Source organism: Arachis ipaensis, chromosome B06 (assembly GCF_000816755.2).
Source record: "Arachis ipaensis cultivar K30076 chromosome B06, Araip1.1, whole genome shotgun sequence".
Lineage (NCBI taxonomy): Eukaryota > Viridiplantae > Streptophyta > Magnoliopsida > Fabales > Fabaceae > Arachis > Arachis ipaensis.
Window position 1 is genome coordinate 1,313,774 of NC_029790.2, and position 11,044 is coordinate 1,324,817.

The 11,044-nt window shown below is 37.5% G+C and overlaps 2 protein-coding genes across 4 annotated transcripts; both read right to left on the reverse strand.

Annotated features, from left to right (window-relative positions):
- On the reverse strand, positions 1,313-3,418 carry LOC107645254 (cytochrome P450 94A1). Its single transcript, XM_021103651.1, has 3 exons — positions 1,753-3,418; positions 1,511-1,547; positions 1,313-1,453 (listed from the first exon to the last, which is right to left on the reverse strand). Exon 1 carries the CDS (start codon positions 3,293-3,295, stop codon positions 1,793-1,795), a length of 1,503 nt encoding a protein of 500 aa, XP_020959310.1. The 5' UTR covers positions 3,296-3,418; the 3' UTR covers positions 1,313-1,453; positions 1,511-1,547; positions 1,753-1,792.
- On the reverse strand, positions 6,332-11,025 carry LOC107645253 (flowering locus K homology domain). 3 transcript variants are annotated; one of them, XM_016349241.2, is made up of 7 exons: positions 10,883-11,025; positions 9,958-10,506; positions 8,611-8,857; positions 7,993-8,141; positions 7,484-7,768; positions 7,189-7,383; positions 6,332-6,738 (listed from the first exon to the last, which is right to left on the reverse strand). In XM_016349241.2, exons 2-7 carry the CDS (start codon positions 10,480-10,482, stop codon positions 6,562-6,564), a joined length of 1,578 nt encoding a protein of 525 aa, XP_016204727.1. In that variant the 5' UTR covers positions 10,483-10,506; positions 10,883-11,025; the 3' UTR covers positions 6,332-6,561. The 3 variants fall into 3 exon arrangements, 1 of the variants encoding a protein (XP_016204727.1); XR_002348081.1 differs by having other exon boundaries at positions 6,341-6,738; positions 7,189-7,325; XR_002348080.1 differs by having other exon boundaries at positions 6,341-6,738; positions 7,189-7,346.

The following is an 11,044-nucleotide window of genomic DNA, read 5'->3' on the forward strand; positions in this document are numbered from 1 at the left end:
ACGCCGTTTGTTGCGTCTGCAATCTAATTTCTTCTTCTTCTTTTTCTTTCCTCCTCAGTGCCAGCGTCGCTTCTTCTTCCCTCGCGTCGCCGTCCTCCATTACACTGCGTCTCCGCCCTCGCGTCGCCCTCTTCAAGAAAACATCATTTTTAAAAGAAAGAATATTCCACCTAAAATCAAATAAACATTCATCTAAAACAAAATAACATCTACCTAAAATAAAAGAAACATCCAATCCATCATTAAAGAAACATTCGAAAACATGAAAAGAAACATTCTTTAACACCACGGAACAGACGAGTGGTTGCGTTGATTCTTTAAAAATGGTGTGATGCAGGGAGGGTTCAGGACGATCGGTGGCGTTGTTTCTAGGGAAGCCAGACGTGACCGAATGCAACGGAGAAGAGGACCAGCATCTTTGTCCGGAACGCACGGTGCGATGCAGGATAGAAGAGGACGAACGGCGGCGTTGCTTGGGGGAGCACGGTCGCAGTGCGACGCAGGGGGGAAGAAGGCGCATAGTAGCAGCGTCGCTTGAGGGGAATACAGGAGCAGCGTGACTCATGGGAGAAGAAGGTGCAGCGGCAGGGACGGCGCGACACAGGGAAGAAGAAGGTGCAGTGGCAACATCGGTTGCAAGGAGCACAGGGACGGCACGACGCATGGAAGAAAAAGGTGTAACGACTGCAGCGCGTTGCTTCTTCAGACGGCGACGGTGGTGATGAGGTGCGTTTTTGACAGCACGATAGAAAAAGAAAAATGAAGCAGCTGTACTAAAAGGAGAGAAAGATAAAACCGTTGAAGGTGAAAGATTAAGGTTGTAATAAGTGTAAATAAAGTGAGATATTTTTTATTTTAATAAACTTAAAGTATAGCTCATTATTTACGTTGTTTATACTTTCATTGTTTACCTAACATAATCTTAATTCCACTTTTATACATGGAACCAAGGTTTTTAAAGCTTCACAGCAAATTAAAAAGGACAAGATTCTCCTTCCAAAAGAAGTGTGTTACAACTTACAACCCAAGTTGGCAATGAGCATACAGCATAGTAATGCTACTCACATTACTTGACCTTTTTTTTTTATCATTTTATTTGTAATAAAAAAGCAGATAGATGAATGTACCATACAAGTAACTCAGATTTGATCGTACAAATTAAAATGGTAAACGATGTGAATTTAAAAGGCCACTTTAAGAATGAAATAAATATAGAATAAAAAATTCCCAATTAAAAACCAATAAAAAATAGAAAGAGTATAGAGAATCCCAATTAGAAAAAAAAAAAATCTATCAATAAAATTATTCATTAAATCAATTAGATCGTGGACTATGTTTTTTACTCCTTACATTTAATCCCCTACTTGGATACAGAAGAATCTAGCCTTTACAACAAATATAGGAAAGATACTGCATAATAATTAATAACTAAACAAAAACCTTTTATTGAGTATATACTATACGAATTTTGAGTCACCAAAAAAAAGAAATATCAATATTTTTGATATACTTATATAGAGTAAATTTAACCATAAACAAAAAAAAATATAAATGAATAAAAAGTCTAGGAAAAATTTAGAGATCAGTAATTATATTAAATTTTGGCCAAGATGTAATCAATAAAAAAAAAAGTGAGTTATTAAATAAAATTTCACGTCAATCTCACGCCATTAAAATTATCATTAATAATTATTTAATGGTACAAATCACAAAAATTAATGATGCTTAGTACTCCTCAAAAGTCTAAGGATGCAAGCACGTGGCCGCCGTGAGTGAGAAAGTGATCCGTGAATCAAACTTTTCTTTGAAGAATCTTAACAGGAAAACCACCTTTCATCTGAGAGGTCAAGAACGAAATGAACTCCGGTTCAACACCGTCGGCCGCCGTGGGAACCACCCTAAAGCTCCTCAGAACTCCAGCCACCACCCTCTTCATCTGCAAAAATGCCATTTCCTTCCCCAAGCAAATCCTGGGACCCGCTTGAAACACCGGATAGCTGAAAGAATCCCTCGCCACGAACCGCCACTTGTCGCCTTCAACTCTCTCCAACCACCTCTCCGGCCTAAACTCCGCCCAGTCACCACCCCAAAGGCTTTCCATCCTGCCCATGGCGTAAACATGATACGTCACCACCGTTCCCTTCTTCACCGCCGTCCCGTCCGGCAAAACGTCGTCGTTCACCGCCTCCTTGCTGTCCGTCGGAACCGGAGGGTACAGCCTCATGCTCTCACACAAGGCAGCGTGCGTGTACACCATCTCCTTCACTTCATCGTAAACCGGAGCTTCTGATTTCTCGTTTATCTCTTTCAGAATCTCCTTCTCAACGCGAGGGTTCTTCGATAACAGCCAGAAGAACCACGTCAGCGCCGCAGAGGTAGTGTCCTTTCCGGCGAGTATGAAGCTTATCACTATGTCCGTCACGAAGTCCTCGTCGGAGTGACCGGAACTCAAGAACCGCGAGAGCATGTCGACGGATCCAAGCGATGAGTTGTCCTGGAGCTCCTTTTTCTTCTCTCTGACGAGTTTATTGGCAGAGTCGCGCACTTTAGATACAGAAATTCGCAATCGCTTCTCAGATCCGATGTTGAGGGCTCTCTTAAGCTTCCATACGAAGTGTAAGGGTTCGCGAAACCGTAAACTGCTGATCTCGGTTGCTTCTTGGAATGCCTCGGCGAAGTCGCTTCTCTCAAATGATAAGTTCAAGTACTGAGGATCGTACCCGAACGCGATTCTGCAGATGTTGTCAAACGCGAATCTCTGAAGGATATCTTGCAAATCCAGGGTTTCTTCCTGCCTTGCGGCGGCGCCGGACAGGATGGGGACCAGCCGATCGGAGAGTTCGCTGTCGACTACGTTCTCCACGAAATTGCGGAGCGATTTGGTGTTGAACTCGTGGCTGGCAACTTGTCTCTGGAACTTCCAGTCCTCGCCGTTGGTGTTGAAGATTCCGTTTCCGAGGAGATCGGAGAGGGTTCCGACGACGATATCGCCTTTTCGGTAATTGGGGAAGTTGTTCTTCAGGATATGCTGCACGGTGGCGGGGTTGGCGGTGAAGATGGATTGGATGCCGAAAAGGCGGCGGAGGGTGAAGGTGGCAGCAGGGGAGGCAAGGACGATGTCGGAGAGCCACTGGATGCGGCGGTGGGAGTTGGCCTTGAGTGCTAAGTAACTGCCAATGATTGGGTATGATTTTGGGATGACACTGGTTTTGCTCTTTTTTGAATATGGTTTGATTAAGAAGAAAACGAGAAAGGGAAGGAACATTAACAGGAACAAGATGATGTTTTGAATCATTTTCGTTGTTTTGGTTTATTGCTGAATGGATATTGAGTCTTCTGCTTTTTATAATGTCTTTTCACTCTTTTGGATTTTGAACTGCTGCTGTTCATGACGTATGTAAACTCGTCGCTCACAACAATTTATGGCCAAAACTTTCAATCTAATTTTTTATGTTCATACTTTAAATTATTATCTTTATATAAGAATATCTTTGAGGTCACAATAATCTTTTATGTTCATAAACAGAATCTATCTAATAATTTTAAATTATTTTCTTTATATAAGAATATCTTCATGTCAATAGTTGTCGGAGTTAAATCTCAATTTGTCCCCTGAAATTTGGCCTGATACACAAAATGACCCTCACAATTTCGTTGGTCCCAATTAAAACCCTCAAATTTGTAATTGTGGCTCTAGCTTATCCTTGCGATCATTTCCGTCACCAGAATGCTGATCTAGCGCAATTGCATGACATGGTGGACACTACTTAAACGACGGCGCATTGGTTTCGCGCCCAAACCCTTTGGAAACCACATAGTGTAAGGGTTTTTCTTGATGTTTTGCAAATTATGATTGTCCTATTAACCCACAAAAAACTGAAATGACGTGGTTTTCAAATGGTTTGGGCGTGAAATCAATACGCCGTCGTTTAAGTAGTGTCCACCATGTTATGTAATTACATCAGATCAACATTCTGCTGACGAAAATGATCGCAGGAGCAAGCCAGAGTCACAATTGTAAATTTGGGGGTTTTAATTGGAGCCAACAAAATTATGAAGGTCATTTTAAATATCAGACTAAATTTCAAGGGCCAAATTGAAATTTAACTCTAGTTGTCGATTCAAATATTCCACCATACTTTAAATTGGTGATTTCCCAACAATAGCACTTCAATTCAATAATAATAATAATAAATTAAAAATAATAAATTTTAATAGAATTTAATTTTTTTATTTTATTTTGAGCCAAATGACCTAATATACTTAGTCCACGGCATATGACGCCTCCCAAAAGACACATGTTTTTCTTTAAGGACCGCAATTGTCACTGTTATTATTTATGACGCAATAATACCCTATTAGTGTAAAAGACTAAAAGTCCATTTTGACCACGCATTAAAAAATAATCAGCTTTAATGTTATCATCATTATCATTAGTATATTTAATCTAGAAGGAAGAAGATTCAATAACTGAAGGCCTGAAGCTATCTTAGCTTATGTACATTCGTTAGTTGTCGCACGAGAAAAATTTCCTTGTGCGTGTTCTACGAAAGTGCTGAGGTTTAGGGGTTTAATTATTCGAGACACTGTTGGATAAACGCACCTGTGCTCAGCTTTCTCAATTTGTCACTCTAGTGTGAAAGAAGGCTTTGTCTTAGGTGGGAAAAGATATATTAAGAATTTTGGTAGTCCAAATAAAAAAAAATTAAAAAATAATATGGTAAATTACTTAAGTACCATCATCTTCTTTCTCTTGTTTTTCTTCGTAATAATAACTACCATCATCCACTTGCTGTATTTTTGTCTTTCTTTTTAACAATAGCAATCACCACAATACTTACAAGTTACAACCAACATTATTAACAATATTATTACTAACTAATTATTGTTTTTTCTTTTTTATATTGTTAGGACAAGGTTTCTTCGCTCAATTCCAACGCTCCACAATCATAGATTTCATAAACTGGTTTGAGATAAAAATACTGGTAAAAAGTAATAATTAAATTTTATGCAATTTTTAACACCAAACTGAACTCATCCTTGATGACTGGGTTGTGCCTTGTTAAATGGTAACTAATATACAATTTTAATGCCTTGTCAGTTGCCACTTCACAGATCCAATATGTTGTGTACTTGTGTTCTAGACTAATTTCAATAAACGACGAGTTCATTTGGTCAAAAGTACTATGGATGTTTCATACCCATGATAAGTAGGTGATGCGTGATGTTTTTTATAGGAGCTTTTATTTTTGCTTCAAAGCTCACATTAACTGATTAACTAGAAAAAAATATTCATAATTAAATCTAATTTTCTATCAAAAGAGAAAGATAACAAAATGGATGATAGGACAAAGAAAGAACAAATTGAGAACCACGATAGAATCAGAACCAGCCGTGAAAGAAGCATGGGTACATAGTTATTACATGTGGCAATTTATGATGGGGAAAGTTATGATGATTATATTCAACCCTCTTCTATAGGTTTGTGTATTGTTTTTTTTTTTTTTGGTAGTAGGTTTGTGTATTGTTATTACAAAAAGCTTAGCTCATTCTCTTTACGCCTTGTTATTCATTGATTTTTCCTTTTAAGAGTTCTGTCCATTCTCATTGCTTATGTTCAAGGAGTCAAAAAGAAAAACAAAATAGCAAAACTTGTGAAACATTGATCCCGTGGAATCTTCGATAAAATACTTCTGATTCAGAATATGAGAATAATATTCTAAGCAGTTCCATACGAACATGATCATGATATCAATAACGGAAACACGATAAAAACTGACATTAGTAGCGTGTGGTTGTCTGGATACTCTCTATTTTTTTTAACAATTGAGAGAATAAAATGTGATCTCTCATCATTAGTTTTGTAAGTGGGACCAATAATAAATGAGAAAGAGAGAGCAATGAAGAGTTAAAGATCACACTTTACGCTCTCAATTTTTTTTAACAATTGAAAAGATCCATTCCCGTCATTTGCGTATTCAAATTGAGTTCTGTAGAGCATAGGTAGGAACATTCAATTTAACATGCTAATGACCCAATATAACATAAGTAGTTGGGTCAAGAAAACATGCAATAATCAGAATTTGTGAAATTTTTCTTTATTAAGATACTCAATCATTGAATAGCCCGGTAGCAAGAAAATCATGTTGATCATTCATTATATGAACCTTGAAAGCCCAAAATTATATAATTGACAATTAAGTAAAACTGTAGAACCATAATCCATAGCAGAAAATTCTGAACCGAAAAAAAAAAGCAAAAAATTCTCCTTGCTAGGAAGGAAAACTAGATTTCTAGAAATATTACAGGGGAATATAGCATAATGCAATTGGGGAGAAAATGCATAAAGCGGATTTCGGATCCAAGTAATCGAGAGAAAGAACAAATGCAAGTTTTATACCATATGAATGTTTAAATGGGCATTATTCCAGCCAGAAAACCATGACAAGACCAACAATGCCACCACCTACGAAGAAAGAAGAAAATAAAAGAAATCCTAGCCCACCATAAAACCATAAAATACACCCCAACAAGAACTACACAAAAATTGAATATAGCTTCTTAATAACCATAATTGGTACCATACATGGGGCCATACTCGGAAGAAGGCACATGGCCAGCAGTGCTAGAGGGCGGAGAAGCATATGCTGGAGCATTAGTTGGATAGGAACCGTAACCTTGGCTAATTGCTCCTGCCACTTGATCCTGGGCAGCACTTGCAGCTTCAGCGACGAAGTTCTGCATCAGATAGAATGTGGTTTTTCGGATAAATAAATTAAACCAAAATAAGGCAGAATTTGAGAAACTGCTACTTGCCATATCACATTCTGAACTCCCCGCAGAAATGCTCTGATAAATTCTATGTTTTTTATTGTTTTATATGATTATTTGAAAATCGACAGGCAAATGAAAGAAAACAATAGCATGAACTCACAGGACAATGATAATTACAATATACTCCAGCACATGTTTCAAAATACTTCTGAACTTGTATTAGAGCAATCATGTTTTGAGCTGGTCTTTGTCCAATGAAGCCACTATTCAAGGCTTTGTGCAAAGTAAATCTTATGCAGTATAAATCAACACATCTCATTATGATCTACCCAAACTCACGGGGTGCATAATAGACTGGAACTTTGCCAAAAACAATACCAGTAGCAAACATGGTACACCTTTAAAATCAAATACCTGAACCAGCTGTTGGGCTGCCTGTATCTCTGATGTAGTCCCACTTATTTCAACAGTCATCTCCCCTGGCACTCCCCTTGTCTCCTGAACCGTAACACTTGCTCCACTAGCACGACGAATGTAACTGATATTTGCACCTGATGCTCCAATAACAGCATCTGCATATGATAGAGGAATTTGCATGTGCTGTGTAACCTATGCAGTAGAAACGAAATTACATAAAATCAAGATACGATGCCTCATCAAATGAATATCACTCTCCACAAAAATTCTCAAGTTAGGCAAAAGAAGACACCTTAGTTGCAGCAGACTGTTGTGGTTGTGCACTTGGTGGATGAATTCCAGCGGATGGATCCCTGCCATAAGCAGATAGTGGAGCCTGATGGAATTGTTTGTCCATAGGAGGCATGTCGGCTGTTGGGTAATAATTATCATAGGGATGTGATGGTGGCATATATTGCTGACTAGGGGGTGCAAAAGCAGGCCCACCACCACCAGGAGCTGGAAACCCTTGAGGAGGAGGAACCCAAGGTTGGCGTGGGGGTGCATTGTGGTTGACTCGAACATCTGGCATTTGCATCTGACAGTTAAAAAAAAAGACAACAGAATTGTTAGCAAAGATTGTTGTTGCATGTGTAACTTCGAAACAACATATAAAATTGCTGCATCACAAACAATATACATTTAGAAAAGGTCCAAGACATTGTAAAATTGTAAAAGAAACTTCATAGCCACTTTTTGATCTTCGCATTCGCACCTTTTAGCTTCGTGGAAAGAAAAGGAGGGGGAGGTAAAAGGACTTGCCTTTGTTTCAAATACTCCGACTATGCTGCGGTCAACCAAGAACTTACGCAAATGAACTGCAATAAGTTCAACTGCCTTATGAACTCCAGCAGGTTCACCTTGTACTTCAACAACACTATCGTCTCTCAAAGCAAACACAGGTAGGTTTTCTGTTTTAAATAGTACATTATTCAAGAAAATTAAAACTCAGTAACCAAAATCTTTTAAGATTAAATATCATAAATAGTTCTTCTTGCATATTTTTTCATCAAGTGAAGGTAACATATAATTGCCATTTCTAACAAGAAATTAATGAACTCTCTAAACAATTATATTAATCAAGTGAAGGTAACATATAATTGCCATTTCTAACAAGAAATTAATGAACTCTCTAAACAACTATATTACAGCAGTCTGATCACTAATGCAGCAGGGAAAGGGAAAAAAAAGGGGGGGATCAATGTAAATTGGGAGAATATGCCATATAAGATCAACTAAAAGACCACTTGATAAATAATTCTGAAAAAGTAAAGTGTACTGGTTTCCAAATATAAGCAAGGTATCCTAATATAATCGAAAATAGATGGGAACAAACCTAGCAAGGTATCCTAACATAATCGAAAATAGCTGTGAACAAACCTGATCCAAGAACACGTATAATGCAACCAGAGCCATCTTGAATGGATTTTATGGTGGAACCCTGCTTCCCAATCAGACTTCCTGCTTGAGTATCTGCGACTAGAAGCCTAGTGATAATTGAGGGCCCAGCACCTGATGTGTCTGCCGAGTCATGGTCAAGATTGATGACTTGTTTATGAACCCTTAACAAACCCTCAACTGCAGGTGGTATGGTCCGATCTGGCTCTTCTTTTGCCGAAACCATTACCTTTTAAAATCACCAAGAAAGAGAATTCATAAACACTAAGTACCAAAAAGTACAATAGATCATTTCCAAACTTTAAAGCAAATAATTTTATCTATCTTACCCATTAATTGTTTCATCTTCTTGTTCATCGATATTGTGGCATTAACAAGGAAAATATGGGAATAATCTTATTCATTATATTTTATTACCAATTCTTAGAACCTTGTGTTGTGAATCTCTGATTAAATTGATTAGCATTTATTCTTGCTATGACAAATTTCTTTTAGAATAATTAATTAATACTTCTTAATATTAGAAGAAATCTGTTCATGCTAGCAAGGTTCCACCCAACGAATTACAGGGATCAAGGTAAATATTAGACTTGTAAAATTTCCTGACATGTTTCATGACTTCATTATCATTTCTGATTTCTTTTATTTGTTGTTATCATTTTTATTTATTTTAAGTGCTTTCAAGGAAATACTTTCAGGGAGTGTGGCAAGACTCCAATCGACCAAGTTTTGAAGTTACCAGGTACATTGAAAGCTTCTTGCAACCAAAGTCTCCACAAACTATTTCTGGTTGCTAACACAAAAACAGCATCTCAGCACTTGCATATGCTTGTTGCTGTTTCGCTGCTTTGGTTCTTCTGTTTGAAGCCACTTTGGTCATTCATATTTGTTGAACCTGCACATATCCACTCGGTCATCGTGACAAAAATACATCTCTTTTTATGTATATTTAAACTGTTTGATCAATTATCTTTCCTTTGTGTGTTTATTAGTTTTGTATTATTTTTATGCTTTTACTTCCTTGTCTACAGTAACTTTTAACTACATTCCTTCACAACATGTTTTCTAATGGACCAATCACTAATTTCAATTTCAGATTAATGGTATAAGAACTTTGTTTGATCAAAAAGGAATTCCATATCAAATTAATAGGCAGTTCCCCCAATAATATAGATCAGCAGGTTCTAAGTAACTATGAAGATATTCAAAGGAATGCAAAGATCAATATCCACAAATACGTATAATATGCTTAAAACAAACAGTTAAGTTATTCCAAGATTATCTGTCACTGCACAAATTAACAACCAGCAAACTGAAAAGTACACTCACAGCTCTTTCCATGGTTCCAGGAGGACCATCAAGAATTTTGATTCGCGCCTTAGTTTCTTCTGTGATTTTCTTAATAAACTCACCCTTCCGGCCAATAATACTGCCAACCTTTTGCACCGGGACCAACATCCTGAAGACATTCTCTCCAGGCCACCCAGGCCACTTCTTAATTTCATGTCCTTGGGAATCATTCTCATGCCCTTCTTGTGGCACAGAAGGACCAAAATTCTCAGTTACATCTCCTACATCATGATTTTCTTCAATGACATGCTCCTCTTGTGGAGAACTGGGGTCTTCCGGAAAATCTCCAACATCATAGCCAGCAAAATCATTCACAGGAGGATTGGCATCCTCAGCAAAATTTCCTGGATCATGGTGTTCATCAAGTTGATGCAGCTGAGGAAAACCAGAGCTATCAAACACATTCCCCTCATCAAGTTCAACAGAATGATCTTGTTGAAAACCAGGGTCCTCAGGCACATACCCTCCCATATCATCATGCCCATCAAATTCTTCCCCAGACATCACAATATTATATTCTTAATTTTTCTGCAAAACCACTCAGTTAAAACAACAACAATTCAGCACCAATTCAAACAGAATTTGAAACTAAAACACAATCCCCAAACAATTTCACTAATGCAACATACAATTCCTTAATTCCTTCTAGACTTCTTCCTGTAGATTGGAGTAGTGGAAACTAAACACAATCACTTAAAAGTTGCTAAAGCACAAACGTCCAAAGTTTCAAAAAAGAAAATTTTGAATAAATAAATTCAATTAGTTAGATGAAAAGCTCAAAACGAAGAAATAATAATAGCCATCAAAGATAAGGTGGAAAGTGTAGTGTGTAAAATTAGGGTTTAAGAAGAAGACGAAGAAGAAGAAGAATATCTTTTGAGGGCATTAATCTAGAGGAACTTACATGGATCTACAAGAACTTCAACAAGTAACGAAGCGAATGGATTCAGAGGCCGTGCAGAATGTTAGGTTTAACGATGAGGGTATTTATAAGATATTTTCGTTCTTGTCTTTTATTTTTTTTTATTTTGTTTTCACGCCTCTCTAATTTTGCCTTTTCAATTTA